This window comes from Silurus meridionalis, chromosome 15 (assembly GCF_014805685.1).
Source record: "Silurus meridionalis isolate SWU-2019-XX chromosome 15, ASM1480568v1, whole genome shotgun sequence".
Taxonomy (NCBI): Eukaryota; Metazoa; Chordata; class Actinopteri; order Siluriformes; family Siluridae; genus Silurus; species Silurus meridionalis.
Genome location: NC_060898.1, coordinates 2,555,148 through 2,580,041, shown reverse-complemented (window position 1 = coordinate 2,580,041; position 24,894 = coordinate 2,555,148). Strand labels below are relative to the sequence as shown.

Genomic DNA, 24,894 nt, shown 5'->3' with positions numbered 1-24,894 from the left:
TCATCTAGTTTAATTGTGTCCTGTTTATAGATTTATTATAACAAATGATGTCGCATTTATTTATTATGAATAAATGATTTATTACAAATGATCACCGACAAGCTGAATTAAATTAATCGACTTGAAATCGAGTTAATGATTTGATTTCTTCTACCATTTTCAGTGTGAGTTTCTTCTACTTAATTATAAGGACATTTTTTGTGTTCATCTTTTCAAAGGGTGCCAAAAAACTGAAAGTCATAATCTGTAATCATTAAATGAGTTTGTTTGCCACTTTGCATCCGTCCATCTGTATATTTACACTTTATTACTTACAGTTTTAAGGAGTCCAAGTGGATGGACATTCAAGTTGGTGACGTGGTCCGACTGAAGAAAAACGACTTCATTCCCGTAAGACTCTTCACTAAATGGGTTGTTGGACCTGCTGTAGCTTTTTTTTCAGTGCATCATGTTTTTTAGTTCCCATCCATGGTTTTATTTTAATTTAATTTCTTTCACCACATTTAGGCCGACATTTTCTTATTGTCCAGCTCTGAACCAAACAGCCTGTGTTATGTAGAGACAGCAGAACTGGATGGGTAAGAACCTTCTGCTTATGTTCTTCATTTGTGTTTGTATATCCATCTTTTATCTTTTGTTTGCAATTTAACTTCAGACTCCAATATAACCCATAAAGAGTGACTCAGACTTTATTAAAATGCATTAAGACTGAGTTAGACTTCATTAAGACCGTTCAGAGCTACTCAGACTCCATTAGAGCGACTCAGACTCCAATAAGACTGATTCAGACTCCATTAAGAGCGAGTTGGGCTCCAGTAAGAGCGCCTCAGACCCATTAAGGCTTATTAAGAGCAACTCTGACTCTATTGTGACCAACCCTGACTCAATTAAGATCTAATCTGACTCCATTAGGAGCCACTCAGACTCCACTAGGAGCCACTCAGACTCCATTAGGAGCCACTCAGACTCCACTAGGAGCCACTCAGACTCTACTAGGAGCCACTCAGACTCTATTAAGAGCCACTCAGACTCCATTAATAGTGACTTTGACTCCATTAAGAACCGCTCAGACTCCATTAATAGCGACTTTGACTCCATTAAGAACCGCTCAGACTCCATTAATAGCGACTTTGACTCCATTAAGAACCACTCAGACTCCATTAAAACCCATTAAGACCAACTCTAAATCTAATAAGAGCAACTCAGACTCCATTAAGACCCATCATGAGTGACTCGGACTCCATATCATTGAAAATGTTATACATTAAAAAAGAAAAATCATAATTATAGAAAATGAAGTTAATGTTATTGCACACACCTGTATAGAGAAGAGTTTATTATATAACTTGATGTGTTACTTCACACATTGATGCATCGTGTGATACGTGAACAAAACACCGCCATGCTGGCATGGAGATTAGGCGAATGGCCAAATATTTGAATTGAGGGCGTGTGAAAAACACTCAGCCAAGCAGAAAAATAGCCGACGGCACTTTTTTCTTTCTTTTTTTCTTAAATGCAGTGTTTTAAATGTAAATTGAAACGTAAGAACATTAGTTTGAATTGAAGATTAGACAATATTAAAGTCACTTTTTTTTTAAAATATAGATTTCTTTTATCTGGGTCCTAAATCTGAGATGTGAGAAACCGATAATTGAAGTCAGTAATTTGATTTTTAATGATTGCGCCTGTTCAGAGAAGAATATATTACATGATGCTTTATTTCACATATTTATGCATTAAGCTGCTTAAACAAAACACCGATCGTGGATAAATGGACAAATATTTGGTTTGAGAGTGTTTTTAAATACACAACAAAGGCGTGACACATGACGTGGCGCACATGTCCCTGTTGTCTTCCCCACCTGTTAAATGCGCAGTGTTTTTAGTATAATATTTCATTATATAATATTGCTTTCGGGCTGCATGTTATTGTGAGCAGTCAATATTGGCTTTCTTTTCTCGCTCCATCTTTGGTTTCATTGATGAGGCAGAAACTCGACTCTGCTGTCCCATGTTTTTTCAATGATTATGATGGTTATGAATGCTGAATTGTTGCACATCAGAGAAAAGCAACGAGTCAGAAACGTGCAAGGGCGATTATGCGACGTAATACCGCTATTGTTTAATGGAGCATGAAGCATCTTAAATGAAATGCTCGGGTGAACCCATTTTACTGTGTTGTGCTCGAACACAAAAAAACCCAAAAGATTACATTTTTTCTATATTTCTCTCCGTTTCCCTCCAGAGAGACTAATCTGAAGTTTAAGATGGGATTGAAGGTGACCCATGAGAGGCTGCAGGAGGAGAAACAGCTGGCGGATTTTGATGGTAAACATCATTTATGTGACAAAATTCATTTATATTATTAAAATAGTTAAAGCCCTATTGACTGACGTGATATTTAGTCCTACAGTAGAGATCCACACCTTGTTCATCTCTATCCTAAAATACATTGTTTGGCAAAAAATTATTGGGACGCCTGCATTTCCACCCATATTTGGTTCTTCTGCAAACTTTTACCTCAAAGTTGGAGGCACACACTTTATATAAGATGTCTTTAGATGTAGTAGTGTCCCTTCACTCGATTTAGGAGACCCAAACTGGTTACTGTGCTTACACAAAGCCAGCTCCAGGAAGATATCTTTTCCATGGGTGGTAATAGAAGATCTCAATGGCCTGCTGTAGAGCTCTGACCTCATCTCTATTAAACATGATGAATTGGAACCCAGACAAAATCTCCACAAGCACACTGCAGAATGTAGTGGAACATCTTCCTAGGAAAGTGAAGGGGTTATTACAACAGCGAATAAATGTGGAGATCTTTAAAAAGAAGCAGCATACACATGCTCTAGTGAGCAGACATCTTATACGGTCTCATAACTCTTCTTTGCGTCTGTCTTGCAGCCATGATCATTTGCGAAGAACCAAATAACCGCTTGGATAAGTTCACTGGCACTATGCAGTGGAACAAGGAGTCATACTCACTAGACCTGGATAACATGCTGCTCAGAGGCTGCACGGTCCGCAACACAGAGGAGTGCCGAGGACTCGTCATATATGCAGGTCCGGTAATACAGTAATTAATCTGAGCTGTACAGCAGATTAATCCAGATTAATTATAAGCAGTTCACACAAATACATTGTGATTAAATACGAATCGTTTTTATAAAATGAATTGCGTTTTTTTTTTTCTTTTGAAGGAGCGGACACTAAGATTATGAGGAATGGCGGAAAGACACGGTTCAAACGCACCAAGATAGATTATCTTATGAACTACATGGTGTACACGGTGAGACTTCTGAACAGCAGCGTTATTCTATCATTTGTTTCTTCTGGTTGATGCATGACCCGACCCTCATTTACATAATTCTGAATGAACATATTTCCTGACTAATTATTTTGTGAATATTTTGAGTTTTGGAGTTTGGCCTATTTTTGGTTTTTCCAAGTGTGTATAGTGTTTGTGGTCTACACAAACACTACACACACTACACTACACTAATCTGGATACATTTGAAAACAGAGCTTTTGCCAAAAAAACTCCACGCTTAAATTTTCAGATGTTTCCCACAAGTTGCTCATCCACACTGAAACGTCTGGAAACACTCGCGTCCCTGTACTGCGCTTGAGCAAAATGTAAGACGATTCGACCTGTGTTATTTAGCCCGGCATTTATTTGCGTTCTGGGAAGAGTTTAGTGTTTACATGGCCAAATAGACAGTAATTTATCGCTTGTACTAGAAAAGCTTAGCGTTCACAGGCTAACATTGTAACCTCCTACTATCTACTTACTGCATTTCCTGATCGCGGTCATGAATCCTGTTCAGCGGATTTCTGTGTTTCTCTGAATTCTTCTTGTATCTCAATAAAGAATAAGGGAATAAACTGGTTGTTGTTTTGGTTGTACGCAGATTTTCGTGATGCTAATCCTGATCTGTGCCGGCCTGGGGATAGGACACTCGTTCTGGTACGACGAAATCGGCAGTAAGGCCTGGTATCTGTACGACGGCCTAAACCAGCCGCCGTCTTACAGAGGGTTCCTTACCTTCTGGGGCTACATCATCGTCCTTAACACTATGGTGCCCATCTCACTCTATGTGAGGTAAATATATTCATACTTATATTTATATGTGAAATGGAAAATATGATCAAGGAAAAGTATGAGAAGTTTGAAATCCCAGTACCTCTAAGATGCCACTGCTGGAACCTCAGGAAAGGTTCTTAACTCTTAACTGCTCAAGTTGTATCTCTCTGGATGAGGGCGTTCTCCAAATGCCATAAATGTAATGTAAATTCCCTGTAGTGTCAAACCCCAAATGGGTTTTATTACTGAAACAATGCTGACTCCTAACTTCTCCTCTATCCCTCTCTCTTTCACGCTCAGTGTGGAGGTGATCCGTCTGGGTCAGAGCAAGTTCATAAACTGGGATCTGCAGATGTACTACGCTGAGAAGGACACCCCAGCCAAGGCTCGTACCACCACGCTGAACGAGCAGCTCGGCCAGATCGAGTACATCTTCTCAGACAAGACGGGTACTCTCACGCAGAACATCATGGCCTTCAAGAAGTGCACCATCAGCGGCGTCACGTACGGTAAGCGCACCGCAGCGTCACGTAACGCTTCTGTGGTTAAAAGTGAGCTAACAGGTGAGATGATTCCTCTCGAGCTCTGAGATAGCGCAGACATCCTGGGTACGCCTGAAACCTCAAATCAGAAGCTTTTATTTGCTTGGTATAAATTATTCAGTGGAATACGACTGCTGTTGGATGATGATGATATAAAGGTTAAGCTCTGGTTGGTGTGTTCGCTGGGCCTCAGCTTGATCAAACCTGCTCAGTGTTTACAGTACATGAAGATCAGATGAGCTTAACCCTAAAACACCCAATCCCTGGACCTCAGCTCAGGTGTGGTTGTTTGAACCCTGGACAATTTGTCACAATATCGTTCAGGGGATCGGTGTTGAGATACTGTTACACACTAGTAACTTTGGCCGTGTGTGTGTGTGTGTGTGTGTGTGTGTGTTGCATCAGGTTTAAGTTTTAGAGGAATTCATTTACCACAGTTAAGTCACCTATTCAACAAGGATTTAAACAGTCACTCTTTTCACAACTTTTGAATTCTCTTTTCTGATTGGTCAGAAAATTTGATCTTCTGATAGAAGTTTCCACTCCGTCAATAATATATATTCATTATATTTATACGAATGCACTAGTTCTAATACAAGTATTTGCTGTAGAAACACGCAGACATGCCGTATAACTGGTTTTGAGAAGACATGTTTGGTTAGGAAGGAGTCTCCAGTGCCAGGGCTTTGTGGAGAAAAAGAATAAGTAAAAAAAACACATCAGTACATGTTATTACTGTGAATTTTTTCTTGCTGTATAATAATAAATATTGTTGATCATTGTTTTTATTGGTACACATCCCCCCTAGTGTATTGTGCTAACTTATATATATTTTTAATACCTTTTGCTGTGCATAGTAATTTATCATATAAAAAAAAAGTTTACAAATCTAAATTCTAGGCCTTTTGATATTTTGATATTGATTTGGTACGAATTGATACAGGTCTTAAAAAGGTCTTAAAAAGGTAATTTTGACTTTGTGAAACCTGCAGGAACCCTGACTAAACATGCCTCTTTTTCTCTGATCCGAAGGAAATCCGATCACTAAAGACGGAGTGACTGTGGACCGTGCAAACGTACTAAGCATATTTCTTTCTTACTACATAATAAATATACTGTACTTCACATATAAATGCTGATTTGGAGGCTCACGAGTATCTGAATTGTCCCTGTGCAGCCTGTTGACTTCAGCTGGAACAAGTACGTGGACAGAAATTTCCAGTTCTCTGACACCAAGCTCGTTTCCGTCATCCGATCGAAAAAAGACCAAGACGTGCTGGAGTTCTTCAAGCTGCTTTCACTCTGCCACACCGTTATGGCAGAGCATAAGGATGGTAAGAAGTTGAACATGCGCTATGTTGACAATAGTTTGCGGACACCTGTGCTTTTTGAGCATCGCATTCAACATTTCGTCCCACAGACATTTGTGGTCATCAGCCACAAGGGGTGTTAGTAAAGTAAGGAACTGATGTAGGTGAGGTGAGAAGGTCTGGGGTGCAGCCAGTGTTCACATTCATCTTAAAGGTGTTTAGTAGGGATGGAGCTCTATAGTAGGCTACTCAACGATCTTCCTCTCCAAACTATATGTTAATGGCTTTGTGCACATTGCAATGCTGGAACAGGTTTGGGTTTCTAAGTTATATAAGCAGTATTTTATTATTCACCCAAAGACGTCCTGTACAATTGTGTGCCTTCAGCTTTGTGGTAACAGTTTGGAGAAGAACCACATCTGGCAGAAAAGTTCAGGTGTCCTGGTACATTTGTCTGTATAGGGTACATCTATTAAAATGAATTGTGGAGGCATCATGGCCACAAGAGCGTTCCCTTGAATTGATTGTTGTCTTGATGGTTCCCTCTTTCTCAGGTGAGCTGGTGTACCAGGCTGCATCTCCGGATGAAGGCGCTTTGGTCACAGCGGCTCGCTGCTTTGGCTTCGTGTTCCTGTCGCGCACTCAGGACACCATCACCATCAGTGAGATGGGGACGGAGGCCACATACGAGATGCTCGCTCTCCTAGACTTCAACAGCGACCGAAAACGCATGTCTGTCGTCTGTGAGTGCTCTAGTTTTACACTACAGTGCACTTTCTTTTTCACTCCATGCTCCTTGCTGACTCATCACTATTTAAAGCCTCTTCAGCCGCTCCTTTGCGCACTCATTTGCTTGGTTTGCCAACCATTACAACTTCTTACGCGAATTTCCTTTGGAAAATAGTTGTTTCTGACACTGCGCACGTAATCTTCGGTGACATCTTCAGCGACAGTGAAAACTTGGACACGTCTGACCTTTCGGTGTGCTGTGAAATCTGTCGGTTTTTAGCGCACAGTGTCGGCTCTGCTCTCTAGGATCTTTTGCATACTGGCCTGCTGGTATGATTTGGCTTTCCAGACTTATTTGCTTCGAAGCCAAAGTATTTTCACACAACTTGAACTGTTGCTCTTATCAACCCACACCAGCCACAAATACTGAGAGTCTGCAGTATCTGTAGCTCGCAGGTTGAAATGACTGTAAATCGAATACAGTGGCTGTTTTAGGGGTCATGCCATGGAGATGAAGGCCTTAGTGCAGAAGATCTACCCGTAAAATGTAATAACTTATAGAATAGCGCTGATAGGAATTTCTTATGAATTTCATAAGAAGTTTTTTATAGGAATGTGTTTCTGTAGCAGAGAAATTACGTAATTCACAGGTTTTTAAACCTCCTTTCTTGCATGCTTGATGAGAATCTTCTTTTCTCGGAATCTTCTCACATCTTTTTTGGTCTTCAGAAAGTTTTGGTCACGCTACATTTTTGGTTTCCGAAAAGCAATAGAGGTTTCTGATTGTTATAATGTAATTTTTATAGCTGCTTTAATATACGAGGTGGTATCAAAAAGACTCGCTCTGTTTACCAGGAAGTACTTTATCCATCTACATTTCCGCACCATCACCTTCAAAATAGTCCACCTGCACAGCAATTCAGCGCTCCCAGTGTTCCTGGAACGTGTCATGGAAGTTTTCCTTTGAGCACCTTCTCCGAATCGCGCAAGGATCTCCACAATGGTGTCAAAACGACGACCCTTTGAGCCTTTGGAGATCATCTTCAGGAAGAGGGCGAAGTCCGCAAAAGCCAAATCTGGCGAGTAGGTTGGGTACGGAAGTGAGATCACGTGGATTGTTCCCCCGACGATCATCATGCACAAGTTGCTGAATGTTCTAGAAATTTTCGGGGGTTGAGCTTGTCGGAGGTCTTCCGGATTTCAGGTTTCCTCGTTGCGAACTTGCTGTCTATGATCAAAATTCGCAGACGTGGTAACTCACGTAGTCAGAAGAGCAACTCATAAAATATAGCAGGAATTCATTACAAAATTCAAGGTCCAATATTTTATTCTTGAATAAAAATACGTTTTAGATTTGACCGATTGCTCTAATATAAGAGGATTAAAACACTTTAGGATGTACAGTTACATGGAAATCAACCACAGGGTGGCAACATTAACTCTGATTTTTCAGATCAAACATTGTGTTGATTATATGCCAGTATGCAGTACACGTCAGTATGAGTTTACACAGTTTATCAGGAAAAACAGAGTGTGTGTGGAGTTTGGCAGTGTTTCCTCTTTACGTATTCAGAAATCTGGATTTCTCCCTACATTTCTTCTCACATCTGTATCTTTTTTTTGTTGTTGGCTGAACTGTATTAATGATAGTGAATAATCACAATATTGTGAATACCCCAAAACAGTGCGGCTTCCAAACGGTCGTATTCGACTGTACTGTAAAGGAGCCGACACTGTGATCTACCAGCGCCTCAGTCCTGCCTCATTACACACAGCGACCACAGAGGAGGCTCTAAACGTAAGTGTGATCTCGTACTCGTTATATTTAATATATGAAATGATCTGTAGTTGACGGTAGAGGTTGACCGATTTGGATTTTACCGATACCGATAGGTAGTCTGGATCATACTTGCCGATAACAGATTAATCAATAACTTTATTAAACATGTCTAATAATTAAATATTAATACATTAATCATATAAATAAATATTAAGGTGAAAAAAGCATGGATTCCAACTGAAACAAAATGTAACAAATTTAAAAATGACACTTCAAATAAACAGCACGTGGTGTCATTGATTCGCCTCTAGAGGCCGCTATCGCAATTCGGAAAACCGGTATGGATTTTTTACAGCAATCAAATATCAGTGCCGATGAATTGGCTGAACCGATGAATCGGTCGACCTCTAGTATGCAATCGGGTCAAAGATGATGATGATGGTGGTAGCAAATCAGCATTGAAGCATTAACTGTGAAATTTCACGCGACGTAATATCTTTTGTAGATTTTTGCCAACGAGACTCTGCGCACATTGTGCCTGTGTTATAAAGACATCAGCGACGCTGAGTTTGAAGTATGGACTCATAAACACAAGGAGGCCAGCGTGGTCATGTCCAACCGGGACGAGGCTCTGGATGCAGTCTACGAACTCATCGAGACGAACCTGATGGTAAACGCGTTGCTTTGTTTTCCGCATGCCTTTTAACCTCATAGTTTCCACCGATGCATTGTGGCATTATAGCGTGTAACGAGGCTGCTTAATCTAGCAAGAATTAGATTATATTTAGATCATTATTTTGATGTAATTACATTTACATTTTGCATACAAGTGCATCATTTTTTTCCATTCGCCATTACAGACACATTTGTTCTGATTGTGTTCTTCGTATTGATTTAATTTATTCCAGTATTAAAAAAATATTTAATATGGTTTTGATGACTTGGTTTTGTTTCTACGTTTCTGCAGCTGATCGGAGCAACCGCCATTGAAGACAAGCTTCAAGATGGAGTTCCAGAGACCATCGCCAACCTGGCCAAGGCTGAGATCAAACTTTGGGTTCTTACTGGGGATAAGAAAGGTCAGTGGGCAGCTGAAGTATAATTTGTGGACAGTGTTTTTATTTGTGGACAGTGTTTTTATTTTGAAAGGTCAGTGGGCAGCTGAAGTATAATTTATGGACAGTGTTTTTATTTTGGCATGAGTAATTAATGTGCTTCCTGGTTGAACAGAGACCGCTGAGAACATTGGCTACTCTTGTGAGCTGCTGACGAATGACATGACTATTCACTACGGAGAGGATGTAAAGTAAGTGTCCTGATGGTCTATGCACATTTTTTTTTGGTTGCTTTTTGCAATTGTGTACGAGAGAGAGATTGAGTGAAAGAGAGGTATCTTGCATTTGTCACCATTTCTGTCTTCTTTTTTTTTTTTTTTTTAGTCAGAAGTTGTTTGACAGACAGGCCAAGCGGAGAAGCGAGACTGGCGCAGGAAGCAAGGGCAAGATACAGGAGCAGTTTTTCCCCGACTCTGGCAAGAACGCTCTCATCATTACAGGAGGATGGCTGGTGAGAAGATACTTTTCATCCAGTGTGTCACAATACACGTAATCACATACGAAAATCAGGCAGAACTTTATTGCTGGTGAAGTGAAGAACATGATGATCTCTTCATCATGGCACCTGTTAGTGGGTGGATTTATTTATCAGGCAGCATGTGAACACTTTGTCCTGATATGCTATAGGCAGAAAAATGGGCGTAAGGATTTGAGAGTTTGACAAATTGTGACGTCTAGACGACTGGGTCAGAGCATCTCCAAAACTGCAGATCTTGTGAGATGTTCCTGCTCTGTGGCTATAAAGTTATGCCTGGTCAGTGTAAGTATCTAAATTGACAGACAAAGAGACAAAGCCACAGAGAGCCAAAGAGTAAGAAACAGATCTAGAAATCTGGAAAGAGATACAGAGAGAAGCCGAGATGGAAAAAGAGACAGATAGCAAAGTGAGAGTCACAGAGTAATAGATACAAAAAGATCATAAGAATGGAAGACGGCAAAAGAGACAAAGGATGAGTGTTGGAGTGAGACCAAGACAGACATTGAGAACGTCTGTTGGGGAAAGAGGCTGGCACGGAGAGAAAGAAATGCTGAGAAAAACAGAGACACGGACACAAACCAGACAGACACAAAGTAAAGGATAGAGAGAGAGAAATAGAATACAGACCCTCATGAAACCCAGACGTAATTGTGTAATAAATCAGCTTGCGGAAACCGGTTCCAAAAACGGTTAGCATTTTGTTTGGAGGCCAAACAACCTTCATCAACACTAAACACTTTCTACTGTCTTTCTCTATTTTTCTCTCTAACTTGTTTTGGTCTGCAGAACGAGATTCTGTACGAGAAGAAAAAGAAGCGTCGCCGTCTGCGCCTCCGGCGTCTCGGGAAGCGTGTTCCCCCTTCCAACCCTCAGGACGGCCAACCCCTGAACGACTGGGAGAAAGAGATGAGGCAGCGTGACTTTGTGGACATGGCGTGTGAGTGCAGCTCCGTCATCTGCTGCCGCGTCACCCCGAAACAGAAGGCCAACGTGGTGAGCTTGGTGAAGCGCTACAAGAACGCCGTCACCCTGTCCATCGGCGATGGAGCCAACGACGTCAACATGATAAAGAGTGAGCAGCCAAAAGGGCATCTCAAAATCAGAGTAGTTCCAAAGTAATGATCTCCTATAACACGACTTTTCCTGTTGTTCTGCAGCTGCAGACATTGGAGTGGGAATCAGCGGGCAAGAAGGCATGCAGGCGGTGATGTCCAGTGACTACGCACTCGCTCAGTTCCGCTACCTTCAGCGCCTCCTGCTGGTGCACGGCCGCTGGTCCTACATCCGCATGTGCAAGTTCTTGCGCTTCTTCTTTTTCAAGAACTTCGCCTTCACCCTGGTTCACTTCTGGTACTCGTTTTTCAGTGGATATTCTGCACAGGTGAGGGACGAAATGCAGAATTCAGCCTGAGCAGAGGGCTCCCTTAGGAACACCTTCTGATTTTAATCGAGATTGTGTGATTTTTGGTGATTTAAAGTAAAAGTAACAAATAAATAGTAGGTCATTTTAATATTTACTCAGGAAATTTGTATTTATTTATTTTTTTAATTGGAAACAGATTTAAAATTAATTTAAGTACAATATTTCAAAGAAAACATACTTAAAAAAAAAATAATCCTAAAAGTAAAATTACAGGTTTTAAACTATTTGAAACCATTAAACTACTAAAATTGAACTTTTTTTTAAAAACTAAAAGTACATAAAATCTACTTTTAGCAGATCAGTAAACCATCTCACCTTTAATTATATAATTATAAATATAACCATAATTTCCAGTAACACCATCAAGTTCTGTTTTTTTTCTTCTTACTAATTGCTCTATTCATTACATTTTTATTTAGAAATATTTTTTGCTTTGTTTTCTTTATTATATTGACATTTTTTGTTATTTGCTAGATTGCTTACGAAGATTGGTTCATCACCCTTTACAACGTGCTGTATAGCAGTTTACCCGTCCTCCTTGTGGGGTTGCTGGATCAGGTGACGTCTTTGTTGAACAGCTGCATTATTTTATCTCTTCAATAAGATTTAAAGATGCATTTCAACTAATATTTCTTTCCCTTCTCACGCGTAGGACGTGAACGACAAACTGAGCTTGCGCTTTCCGAGGTTGTACCTTCCGGGTCAGCAGGGGTCGCTGTTTAATTACAAGAACTTCTTCATCAGTCTCTTTCAAGGCATCTTCACGTCCCTCATCATCTTTTTCATCCCATACGGAGCGTTTCTGCAGACGATGGGGCAGGACGGAGAAGCGCCGTCCGATTACCAGTCCTTCGCTGTGGTCACTGCGTCCTCGCTCATCATGATCGTCAACCTGCAGGTATCGCGTCCTGAAACAAATTGTGCTGAATGGTTTCCAAGTGGTTTGTTGTTTGTTCATGTCATTTCCTGTCACCGATCAGATCTCCTTGGACACCTCGTACTGGACTTTTGTGAACTGCTTCGCCGTGTTGGGAAGTATAGCCATTTACTTCGGCATCATGTTCGACATACAGAGTGCAGGAATACACGTCATCTTCCCATCCAACTTCAAATTCACTGGTATGTGATTCTTCTGTAATGCCATTCGTGTAAAATGTTCATAAAATTGTATATTAGGGGTGTTTCTGAAAATATTAATATTAACATTGTTTTAGATAGCAGTCTTCCTATCTCTAAACTTACACAGCGACAGGAGGTACTAGCATTAGGTCATGTTAGCGTTAATATCCGCCCCGATTCTTTCATACTCGACTATAAGATTATAATAATATAGTTGCAGCTTCCATTTTGGAGACGACCTGATCTTCATTTTTCCCTACATGTGGTACTTTACAAAGTAAATGACGTACATGTGAGCAAGAAACCGGGAGCCGTAATTGATCTACTGCACAGTTGATAATCAGTGCATTTTTTTAAATTATTTTTTTAATTTCCATCCACAGGTGTCGCCGCTAATGCACTTCGGCAGCCGTACCTGTGGCTCACTATCATTCTAACAGTGGGCATCAGCCTCCTGCCAGTCGTCTGTATCCAGTTCCTCTGTAAGACCATCTGGCCCACAGTTGGAGACAAGGTACAGGATTAACCTGTTGAAGTACTCGGCTTCAATGTTCCGAAGAGATTGTAGTGATCAATCCTTTTCCATTTGCCTTTTCAATCCTGCATATATGGAAAGAGGAGACGTTTGTTTTTAATGGAAAACCTGTAAGAATTTTGATTAGGGGCCAACCGATTTTATTGATACTGGATCGTAATTGACGATAGCAAATTAATCAACCGATTAGTTTTTTAAATGAATAAAAAAACAACAGTAATAAATCTTGAAAATGTGCAAAACGAAACAAATACGAATATATTAATTATATTAATAAATATTGAGGAAAATAAAATACATGTATTCAAACTGAAACAAAAAGCAACACTCCAATTAAATAAAAACATCCAAAATTAATAAAAAAAAATTACAAACAGCAGGCTTTAGTGATCCGCCACTGGAGTACCGTATAATTCTCAGCCTCTCCAGCCACAGAGGCAACCCGGAAAAACTATCGTTATGGATTTTTGCTGATAGTTCCAGCAATCGACCATCTGTGCCGATTCGACCTTCATTTTTATGATAAAAGCACAATAGCAGTCGTGATTTCCAAACATGTAATACAGTTAATAAGAATACTAGGTATTTTTTTAATTCTTGCTTATAGGTTTAATAATAAGTCAATAGGAAACCTGTATATTTTCTGTAAGAGGGTTGTAATTTAGTATTTCTTTAAGAAGTCTTCACTCTCGTGTTATTTAAGGTATGAAGATGAAGCTACAGATTTTAGTTTACAAACTAAACTCTGAGGCACACTATAGTTGTGGTAATGCGACAAGCTGCATATTTATTTCCCCCAAATTAATTTGAGCAGAGTTGAAAAAATGAGGGGCCGGGGAGAGCACAATTGTGTATAACTGCTGCAGTGATTCAGATCACTGCATTATTACTATTTTACAAGATCGTCAATGATTATTAAAGTATTTAGAATTATAAATGCAAGAAGTATGACATAACACTGGTGGTGAGATCTTTTATTCCTCACATACTGTCTCACAAAACCGCGTTTCACAGAGACATGCAACACAGTGTAATAGAGTTTTTATTACAATTTTTTTGCAAATGAATTTTACAAGACTCTCAAATTCCATGTTTTTTTTTTTTTTTTATTGCACTTCCAACACACACGAGTGTTAATAATTCATTGAATTACTGTAGGTTAATTATTATCATTCAAGTGTCTCACCTGCGCATCTATTTTCCAACCTGTAGGTTCTCAGAAACAGGAAGAAGTACGAGATGGAGGAAGAGCAGAAAAAGAGGGTTCCTGCTTTCCAGCGTGGCGCTCGATCACGTCGCTCCGCCTATGCGTTCTCTCACTCCCGAGGCTACGCCGATCTCATCGCTTCGGGTCGGAGCATCCGCCAGAAGCCACGCAAGCGTACGGATATTAGCGAGGGCATCAGGGAGGAACCCATACCCGAAAACGTCTGAGACGTGGGAGGAACAACAAAATGCCCTCCCTCCCTTTCACACAAATTTTACACGTTCATTCAGCTTCTTTTTTTAATTAATTCGGAAAATGACGCGTATGAAGAGATTGCAGATCCGTTTTTTTGTCATTTTGGCTCTTAAAACCCCGGGACCGGTTGATCTGCTCGCCTTCTTTTCATTAAAGAAAAAATGAAACCGAATCCAGGGGAGAAAAGAGTAGGGAAGGTCACGTTAGGGAAGCTCAACACAGCATCGGTTTGAATTAGTGATAAAAAGAGCAGAACGAACCAAACGAGAACGTTTACACAACGTGTAGTGAGCGAGACTTTCTCCCACTCACCAAAAAAAAAATAATAATAATAATAAAGAAAACTAGTGCTGGTTTTAAAAAAGAATATACTGTGCATTACAAATACTAGATATCTCAGGATTTTATCTTTCCACTTTTTGTTTGTTTGTTTTTAAAAAAAAGGTGCGTTATATAAAATGTTCATTCATTATAACAATAAAGATGAAAAAAGTCAAATATTGCTTAAAAACACAAGGGTAAATATTTGGTATGTTTTAATAGGATTTTTCGTATTTCACAAAATCACTGAATTTACTCGGCATGTTGATGCTTTATGCAGCTCAGACATCGATGCAAACAAAAATCTTATAAAAGAGGCATTCATTTTTGTTCTAACTGAAATGTGATTTATATATTTTTACGAAATCCACAAACACAACCGTGTACTATGGAAACGTCTGTTCACGTGATGCACCTTTAAAAGCCTGAAACTCCTCGCACGCCTTCTCTCAAGGTCATGTTCTTTTCTCGATCCTTTCCATAACGACCTTCAGTTTGATCGAGAACGAGATCATAACGTCTCTTAATTTATATATAGGTTTGTGAATATTTTTTTCCTTTTATCACATGAATATCGACTGTAAAGCTCGAGCCTTTCGTTTTCCACGTGGGATTATGCTCGAGCGCACTTTTCTTTTTGGGGGGGGAGGGGGTGTGTGTGGGATGTCGCAGGTTGGAGAACTTCTAAACAATGTTTACACTAAGATAACTACTATTGCACTTCCGTCTCTAGTTGAGTAGATCAGATCAGAATGGTGTCATTTTCTTTACACACTTTGACTAGTGTTTGTTGTTCTTTTTTCCTCTCTCTCTCTCTCTCTCTCTCTCTCTCTTTCTCTACCTTCATGTTTTTCGTGTCATACATTTCCCATATGTTAGAAAACAAAATTCTTTTAACAAACTGACAATTTAGTAGGATTAATACTCTACTATGTATCAGTAATAGAATTGGTAAGTCGAGAGAAAGGTCTATTTTTAACCAACAACAACAACAAAAAAAACCCCAGACGTACTGTTACATATTTAAACTCGATCTGCCATGATGATTATTTGTTATGTGTCTTTGTACTGTTTTCTGAACAGGAAAATGTGCCTGAATCGCCAGCGACGCCAGTGCCGTATGCTTAGATAGTCAAATAAAACTACATTTTACACAATGTTGTTTTTAACGTATTGTAATATACTTTGTACAAATAACTATAAATAAAGGTGTACAAATAACCGTTGGTTTGTTGCGAGTGTTTGATCCCAGATCAATGTTTGATCTCTTTGTGGAATTGTGAATATTCTGCGGTGTACCTACAGTAGATCCACTACAAATGATGCAATGCAACGCTGTTTTCTTTGACCAAACAAATCTATTTATGTCCAGATGTTCTCCTTGATTTTCATTCAATATTCCTTCTTTAGGATTGTGGTGAGACCTGTGATGTTGTACGGATTAGAGACAGTGGAATTGAGTAAAAGACAGGAGGTGGAGCTGGAGGTAGCAGAGCTGAAGATGTTGAGATGTTCGTTGGGAGTGATGAGGATGGACAGGATTAGATATAAGTTTATTAGAGGGACGACTTATGTAGGATGTTTTGGAGACAAGGTAAGGGAGGTGAGATTGAGATGGTTTGGACATGTGCAGAGGAGGGACATGGGGTATATCAGTAGGAGAATGCACCAGGTGAGGGAAGACATGCAGGTAGTTGGTTTGAAAGAGGCGGATGTAGAGAACAGGGGGGGTATGGAGACGGATGATCCGCTGTGGATCCCTCTAATGGGAGAAGCCAAAAGAAGAAGAAGAAGATTACTTCTTTATCGACCCCTAATGGGAGAAGCCGGAAGAAGAAGAAGAAAATTTCTTCAGCTTTACACACTTTTGGAATCCAAAGATGTTCTTCACTATTTGGAGATTTCTTGTTCATCTCAGACCATTTCAATAGGATTTAGGTGCGGTGACTGGGCAGGACTCTATGGTTAGATATCACTCCAGACGACTGTTTGCTCTTGAAATAACACTTACACAACTCGGACTCGAAGTCGGTCCTAATGAGCCGCAATTCCAGACAGTGAATGTTCAAGTATGGAATGGGAAGGAACTGCCTAAGGTGACAGTTTCAGGGAAATGAAAATCCCTAATTATATAACATTGTTTATTGCAAATTGCAAAAGGAACACGTGTCTCTTAACACCATAAAGGAAAAAACAGTGGTGAACCAGGGACAGGGTCATGGGTGGGTGATGCCTGGAGAGCGAAGGCTGGTCCAATCCAACAGACAAGCTCCTGTAGCTCAAACTGCTGAAGAAGTTCATGCTGTTGATGCTCCACGGGTCTGAACTGTTTTAGCAGCAGGTGGTCATAATGTTATGCTGATCTGTGTATCTTCATTATAATACATATATTATTATATAGATATGTAACTAGACATATTCATTATAATGTTTTCATTCTATTTACACTGAAATGATTATCTAATTCTATGATTATCCAAGTTATAATAAGTTATAGTTCAAATAATGGGGAAAAAAGTTTGTGTGTTTTATCAGATTCAGTAATAGAAAATCCATTGTATTTTCATTATTATTAATCAAATCAGATGTGTAGACTATTCAAAATGTTTTATTATAAACCTAGGACATTAAAAAATGATATATTACTCACCATTCACCTGTCAAAATCAAAGAATTGGCAACCACGCATGCGCACTATCCCTCCCCCCTTTTACGTTACATTTACGCACTGAATACTTCCGTATTGGTTTTCAAACAAGTCCCGCCCTTTGTGATTGTGATTGGCTGATGCCTCATCATAGGCCTTTCCGATTGGATAATGATTCGAGTTCCGGCCAATCAGAGCACGCGAGGCGGGTATTATTGAGATGAGAATAAGAAGGCTTCAGGTGCAGCTGTACGGTCGCTGGGCGACGTGGACGGCACGTCAAAGCCACTGTTTGGGGAATGCTAGCTAACGAGCTGAACTGGCTAGCACACATTCCTGACGAAGAGGCTTTACCTTTAATAAGTTCGCATTTCGGCACAAAGACCTTTCGTCAAGGATATTATACATATTTATATTAAAAACCCAGAGCTGCCATAGCCGCCATTTTGTAGGTGAGTTAGCAAAAAAACACTACTCATTAAGCCGGCTTGCTAGGTAGCTAAGCTAACTGTGAATCTGCGACAGCACGGGACCACTGAATTATATCTATAATTATATGTAAATGTGCATATTTAAAGAGAAAAAAACAGTGCGCGCAATGCAATAATTGTTTTTGTTTTTAAGTTTTAATGCTAGCTTTGGAGAAACTAGCCAGCGCTGTCATCTTTGCATGCAAGTTCTAAAAACTTCCGGGTTGCATCACGTGGTTTAGGTTCAGTCTAACTAGTTAGTTAGTTAGTTGGTTAGTTAGTTGCTGGTTAATAGTGCAGCATGACGAGCCAAACCGTTTCCCAACTCCAGGTGCGAAAGGGTTATGACGTCATTCACGCGTTCTGACGTCCCTGGTCCTCATTGGCTGATCTGTTTCCTATTTAAAACTACTTTAGGGTGTTTTACTTAAATATATACGTTACAGCATTGATAATTCTTACTTTGTATATCGCAGCGATGTTGGGAAGGGCAGGGTCAGGCATAATACAGCACCTTTGGAGCATAGAGGGTTAAGGGCCTTACCCAGGGGCCCAGGAGGGGAACTACTTGATGATACTGGGGGCTTAAACCCTCGGCCGTCTGAGTTTTAACCACTGTGTTATGGCTCAGCTTCCTGGGTTTGGTGTACATGTTTATGGGGTAGCTCGGTGGTTAAGGCTGTTGGTTACTGATCGGAAGGTCAGTATCATCACTGTTGGGCCCCTGAGCAAGGCCCTTACTTTTTTGTGCTCCAGGGGTGCCGTATCATGGCTGACCCTGCACTCTGATCCAGCAAGCTGGGACATGTGTTGTCAGTTATGTAGTAGTATAAAGACTTTAATTTATGTCATTCCTCTGACTGAGAAGCTGAAGGCCTTGTTTAAGGGCCCAGTAGGCACCGGAGTGCTGGGAATTAAATCTCGCAACCTTCCGCTCTTCTGTTGGATCGGACCAGGATGCAAGGTGCGGACGTGCCGAACAAACACCTGCTCCTGTTCCACCTGTTTCTTTTTCTCTCGCTCAAACCGTTTTGGGTGTGTGTGTGTGTGTGTGTGTGTGTGTGTGTGTGTGTGTGTGTATATATAATGGGTGTGTGCTGAGATGCTCAGCTGTCTCGGTTAAACAATAACTTGTATGTAGGAAGCGTTGAGGTTTACAGGAGCAGGGATGTAGAACTCACTGTGTGTAAAGTTTAATCATATTTAAATAAACGAGAGTCTGGAGGTTTTTTTATGACGTCACGTGGAAGAAGCATGTTAACACGCGTGATCATGTGACGAGCGAGTGACCCGTGCAGATTGGACTGAAACGATAATCAACAGTTTTGCTTAAGTTTGAGGTTGATGGTTAGTCTGTCTACCTGCCTGTCTTTGTGTGTTAATGTCTGCCTGTCTAAATGGCACTTCATTTATTTGTCTGTCCATCTGTCTTTCTGTCTGTCCATCTGTGTCTTTCTGTCTGCCCATCTGTGTCTTTCTGTCTGTCTTTCTGTCTGTCCATCTGTATCTTTCTGCCTGTCTTTCTGTCTGTCCATCTGTGTCTTTCTGCCTGTCTTTCTGTCTGTCCATCTGTCTTTCTGTCTGTCCATCTGTCTTTCTGTCTGTCCATCTGTCTTTCTGCCTGTCCATCTGTGTCTTTCTGCCTGTCCATCTGTGTCTTTCTGCCTGTCTTTCTGTCTGTCCATCTGTGTAATTCTGTCTGTGCCTTTGTCTTTCTGTAAGTCTTTGTCTGTCCATCTGTGTCTTTCGGCCGAGAGTTTATCTTTTTGTCTTTGTGTGTCTTTCCGTCTGTGAGTCTGTCTCTTTCGGTCTGTCAGTGTCTTTCTCCTGTGTCATCTGATTGTGCCTCTGTGTCCTTCTCTCTCTGTTTTCTGTCTGTTCTTACTGCCTTTTAATCATCCTTGTTATGTTCTTCCTGTTCCGAATTGTTTCTTCCGGGATCGTCAGCTGAGAGACACGTCTTTTGGGTTTTTTTTTTTTTTTTTTTTTCAGCAGATTTTTCTTCTCCTTTTGTTCACATTTCTTCATCCCCAGAGAACACACCTGTAATGATCACGTTTCAGCCTGGTCATTAACACGCTGAATACACACGACTAATTTTATATTAACTCTGTACTTCCTGTTCCAATAAAATAAGTTGTGGTTTAGAAAACACTACAGCGCCACCGTCTGATTGGTAGAAGGTGCTGGTTAATCAAACACTGTGCAGATTGTTTATATTTTCTGTAGCGGGTTTATCTCACATTGGAGGAAGGAGTCTTCAGTGCGAGGGGGTTCTTTCACTGCATTATTTTGATCATTTTTTTGCGCTTTACTGTTTTGGGGATGTTTTATAACACGTAATGTTACTTTTAATAGATAAAAATATAACACACACACACACACACACACACACACACACACCTCCCCTGCAGCTTTTATTCCTTACATATATTGTGAGGGCAAATTTGGTAACTGTTGAACGTCCAGTGTAATGTTTATGAACGCTTTGTTTCTGCAGGGTTCGCCTTGTGAGGTGATGAGGCTGTGAGGAAGTTTCCGTGTGTGTGTGTGTGTGTGTGTGTGTGTGTGTGTGTGTGTGTGTGTGTGTGTGTGTGTGTGTGTGTGCGGCAGCTATGGGTGCCAACACGAGCCAGGTGAGCGACCTGGCCGAAAGTCAGAGCATCCGCACTCTGATTGGTCCTGAGCCCATTTCGGAGAACGAGCCTTTCTGGAACCAGCTCATCTCGTTCACCTTCACCAGCCCCTCCTGCAGGTGTGCATCTCTCACACACACACACACACACACACACACACACACACACACACATCAGCTTCTGTGACAAAGTTAATTCCTAGGAGAAACTCTGGTGTTTTGTAGCTCCGCCCCCATGTGCCCCAACAGCAGCCCGTATGACGCTGAGCTGATCTAGCAGATCACATGGCACAAAGCTAATCAGAAGGTTGAGGCCTCATTGCCGCCTCTCTTGGGGTCCTTGAGTAAGACCTTTAACCATCTGTTCTAAAGGGTAACATAACCATAATTATATAATTACTAAATTACAGATGATAAATATAATATAGCAGTCTTGTGTGTAAAAACAGCACGTTCCGTCAGTGATTCGCCTGTAGAGGCCGCTCTCATAACGGCGTAATGAAGTGGGGAAAACGGAGAACATAACGAGAACGTATACGCAAACACACACACGTGCGCGCACACACACACAGTAATCTCAGGATTTTAATATCATCTTGCGCTTTTTTTTTTTTTTTTCTCCTCCCCTTCTTTCCTGAGGCAGAAAACATCTTCCGCTAATTGAATACCTGCCTTTCGGCGCTCTGCATTTCAATGCACTCGCTGATCCAAAGTGACTTTCAGGCTCCAGTAAAGCACACAGCGGGTGTTAATGAGTTTACATCCATCGACGCAAAACCCTAACACACCCCCCACACAGACCTTCAGGTAGAAACGCAGCGAACCGTTCAGCGGCGATGATGAACTTTTTGAATTCGTTAGTATTATACACCATAAAACTTCAATAACCAGTGCAAAATATTGATTAGAGGATCATAAACCATGATCAAAAATCTGCTTAAGAAGTTTAATTTGCATATGTACTGCTATACAGACAAAAGTACCGGGACACCTGAACTTTCCTGCCAGATGTGGTTCTTCTCCGAACTGTTACCACAAAGCTGGAGGCACACAATTGTACAGGACGTCTTTGGGTGGATAATAAAATATTGCGATCACTTGAACATTTATGAACCCAAACCTGCTCCAGCATAGCGACATGCACAAAGCCAGCTCCATGAAGATATGGTTCAGAGAGGACGATGAAGTGGCCTGCTATAGAGCTCCAACATTACTGAACACCTTTCGGGAGGAATGCGAACACTGAGTGCACCTCAGACCTTCTCGCCTCATCTACATCAGTACAGGACTTTACTAACACACTTGTGGCTGATGAACACAAATGTCCACAAACACACTCCAAAATCTCCATGCAACGTCCCCATTTGCTGTTTCCTCCATTCTTCTGGGAAGATGTTCCACTAGACTTTTGTGGAGATTGTGGAGATGAGGTGAGGAGGCCTGGGGTGCAGTCAGGGTTCACATTCATCATAATCAATAGGGTTGGAGCCCTGTAACAGATCTATTCCCACCCATGTAGATCTTCATGGAGCTGGATTTGTGCACGGGGGTATCGTCATGCTGGAACAGGTTTTCGTCTCCTAGTTCACCAGAAGGGAACAATTCCAATTGTTGGAAAAGTCCGGTGTTCCAATACTTTTGGCCGCATATTATGGATGCTGACGCTCTCCCAGTGTGATCATAAGCACAGATCTTCGAGGACTACATTAAGTCCTGTGGTTTATGGAGCAGGGTTCTGGAGAGACGTGTCTCTGTGTACTGCAGCAGCTCTATGGATGAAATGACAGTAAAAGCTTCTTGACCTGCTGAAAATACCGAAATACATCCGAATTTAATTCATTTGATCTTTTCTGTTTTTTTATTTTTCCCGTTTCAGCGGCGATGCTAAGCTCTTGGAGGAGGCGGTCATCCCCCTCGCCAAAACCTTAAGTACGTCCCATGTCTTTTATTATGTTTTGTGTTTTTCTTTTCTTCTCCTTTTTTTTTTTCCTTCTCACAAACTTGTGTCTTATTGATGAACATCATGCAGCAAAATAGGATTTGGAGCATGAGAGATGTAACCCATATTACACAAGTTATAACACTGTCAGATGTTCTGTGTTGTGTTCTGGGTTCTGATGCCTTGAACTGGGCTGATTTGTTTATTTTTCTTTTGTTTGTTTGTTTGTTTATTATTTTTCAAAAATCTGTTTCAGTCAAGAACAATCCCAGATCGGGAAACTTCAGCGCTTTGGTGAGAGTGTTCCTGGCCAGAACCAAAGAGCTGAAGATCTCCACCGAATGCCAAGAGTAAGTACAAACTCCATGTGGCATATAGGATTCAAGCTGTACGCTCTATGGCCAAAAGTTTGTGGACGCCTCACCGCAAGATGATAAAAAAAAAAAACGTTCCGTTCCACATCGTCTGCATTTTTTTTTTTATTATTACATTTATTTATTTTTCCCTTCTCCTGATAACCTTCACTCTTCTTGGAAGATGTTCCACTAGATTTTCTTTGGAGATTTGTGACATGTCATTAGGCTGGTAGAAAAGTCACTTACAGATAAATAGATGTTCAACAGGGTTGGAGCTCTACAACATCAGATTTTGGTCTCCTGGTTCAAGAAACGCATCCAAAGATGTTCCGATGCACATTTGCGTGCCTCCCATATTGGGAAAGATCTACATCAGGGTGGAAAAGTCGGGCATCTCAATACTTTTGGCCGTATTGTGTATCTTAAAGGCATTTAAAGGAGCGTACATTTGCGTAAATAGTTTTCATGCTAAGCGCCTTCTTAAATATTTCTTTTTTTTTTCTTCTTTTTTCTGCAGTCAGCTGTTCATCTGGCAGGCCCACAACGCCCTGTTCCTGGTGCGCTGCCTGCTCAAAGTCTTCATCCGAGAGATGAACGAGGAAGAGCTGCTCTTACAGTTCACCTACCACATGAGGGCGCCAGGATCTTGCGGTAATGTGCGGAAGCACAGGTCTAGACTGAAAGACATGAGCGTATTTCCGGCCCGGTTTGCGCCGAGGCTTTTCTGTGGCTCAGGGTTTTTACACACTGTGCCCAAAAGTATCGGGACACCCAATTTTTTTCCCCGAATAGATCTTCTGCTATAGAGCTCCAACCCTATTGAGCAGCTTTTGGGGTGAATTGGAACAGGCCTCATCTACGTCATGACGTGACTTTACTCACACCCTTGTGGCTGAATATCTCCACAAAATCTAGTGGAACTTATTGGCGTGGAATTAGATGCAAAACGAGATGTTCAAAAGGGTACATGTAAACGTTACGGTCGGGTGTCCACATACTTTTGGCCATGTAGTTTACAGAAAGAAATATAATTTTTTTTTGTCCTGTGTGAATTCATTTTTATTTAAATTTTTTTTTTTTTTTCTTCCAGACGCGAGCAGTGAAGATCTGCTGGAGGAGCTGATCTGCAACTTGGTTCATCTCATCGTGGAGGTTCCTCTCCTGTAAGTTTCAGCTTTGAGCTTTTATTTGTTTCTCCTTTTTAAAAATAAAACTAATTCCGGGAAAGTGTGTTTTTTTTTCTCTGCTGTGCTGCACAGCAACGTATACATTCGGACGAAATCTAAACATCTGCCATCTTCTACATACGCGGGTTCTCCGAGGCCTACGATTGGCTAACATCTCTGTGATCGACGGGACAAACCGAAGATGTCCCTCCCATACTAAAGGCTTTGACAACTTGTCCCCGTTACGCTGTAATACTTTTTCCACACACACTCTTTTCTCACGACTCGTCGTATATCACGCTGACCCTGTGCTGACCTGCTGTCTCTCACGCTCGAGTGGACACACACCTCGCTCCTGACCGGCTCTCAGTGCTTCATCATCCAGGCAGCTGCTCCAGCGCTGTGTCTGTGTGTCTGTGTGTCTGTGTGTCTGTGTGTCTGTGTGTCTGTGTGTCTGTGTGTCTGTGTGTCTGTGTGTCTGTGTGTGTGGGGTGTTATATCTATTAATAAGTAATTATAATATAATTAGTGTTAAGGGAACTTAACCAATCCCCTTTCGTGCGTCTTGCGTCGTGTCCCGCTCTCGGTTGTCTCCTACGTGAAATGGAATCTGTGTCCGATTTTTCTGTGTGTCCCTGGAATATTCCAGATTGTCCTTGTCTCGTCTGCACTTAATCATATCTCATACATTACGGCAAAATGAGGTCTTTAATAATGACTGTGATGACTGCGGTGTGCTGTTCAAGCGTGAGAGACGTCTGTCTGTCTGTCCGTCTGTCT

General features: G+C 41.0%; 2 protein-coding genes across 2 annotated transcripts in view; both read left to right on the top strand.

Moving 5' to 3' along the window:
- atp8b1 (ATPase phospholipid transporting 8B1) overlaps nt 1–16,122 on the top strand; it is a 29,940-nt gene extending 13,818 nt beyond the window's left edge. Inside the window, exons 7-28 of the mRNA XM_046868200.1 lie at nt 318–390; nt 508–578; nt 2,249–2,331; nt 2,908–3,066; nt 3,204–3,292; nt 3,915–4,105; nt 4,388–4,596; nt 5,662–5,705; nt 5,807–5,963; nt 6,494–6,682; nt 8,354–8,466; nt 8,954–9,118; nt 9,416–9,527; nt 9,679–9,754; nt 9,888–10,014; nt 10,828–11,113; nt 11,199–11,422; nt 11,939–12,022; nt 12,117–12,362; nt 12,445–12,583; nt 12,967–13,097; nt 14,331–16,122. Coding sequence (XP_046724156.1) covers nt 318–390; nt 508–578; nt 2,249–2,331; nt 2,908–3,066; nt 3,204–3,292; nt 3,915–4,105; nt 4,388–4,596; nt 5,662–5,705; nt 5,807–5,963; nt 6,494–6,682; nt 8,354–8,466; nt 8,954–9,118; nt 9,416–9,527; nt 9,679–9,754; nt 9,888–10,014; nt 10,828–11,113; nt 11,199–11,422; nt 11,939–12,022; nt 12,117–12,362; nt 12,445–12,583; nt 12,967–13,097; nt 14,331–14,552 — 3,190 coding nt within the window. The 3' untranslated portion in view covers nt 14,553–16,122. The remainder of the gene's footprint in view (nt 1–317; nt 391–507; nt 579–2,248; nt 2,332–2,907; nt 3,067–3,203; nt 3,293–3,914; nt 4,106–4,387; nt 4,597–5,661; nt 5,706–5,806; nt 5,964–6,493; nt 6,683–8,353; nt 8,467–8,953; nt 9,119–9,415; nt 9,528–9,678; nt 9,755–9,887; nt 10,015–10,827; nt 11,114–11,198; nt 11,423–11,938; nt 12,023–12,116; nt 12,363–12,444; nt 12,584–12,966; nt 13,098–14,330) is intronic.
- Nucleotides 16,123–17,782: 1,660 nt separating this feature from the next.
- The window catches only part of dym (dymeclin), a 55,245-nt gene continuing 48,133 nt past the window's right edge, over nt 17,783–24,894 (top strand). The window contains exons 1-6 of the mRNA XM_046867779.1: nt 17,783–18,000; nt 20,519–20,773; nt 22,530–22,582; nt 22,849–22,942; nt 23,466–23,599; nt 24,039–24,111. Of these exons, the coding sequence (XP_046723735.1) occupies nt 20,634–20,773; nt 22,530–22,582; nt 22,849–22,942; nt 23,466–23,599; nt 24,039–24,111 (494 nt within the window). The 5' untranslated portion in view covers nt 17,783–18,000; nt 20,519–20,633. The remainder of the gene's footprint in view (nt 18,001–20,518; nt 20,774–22,529; nt 22,583–22,848; nt 22,943–23,465; nt 23,600–24,038; nt 24,112–24,894) is intronic.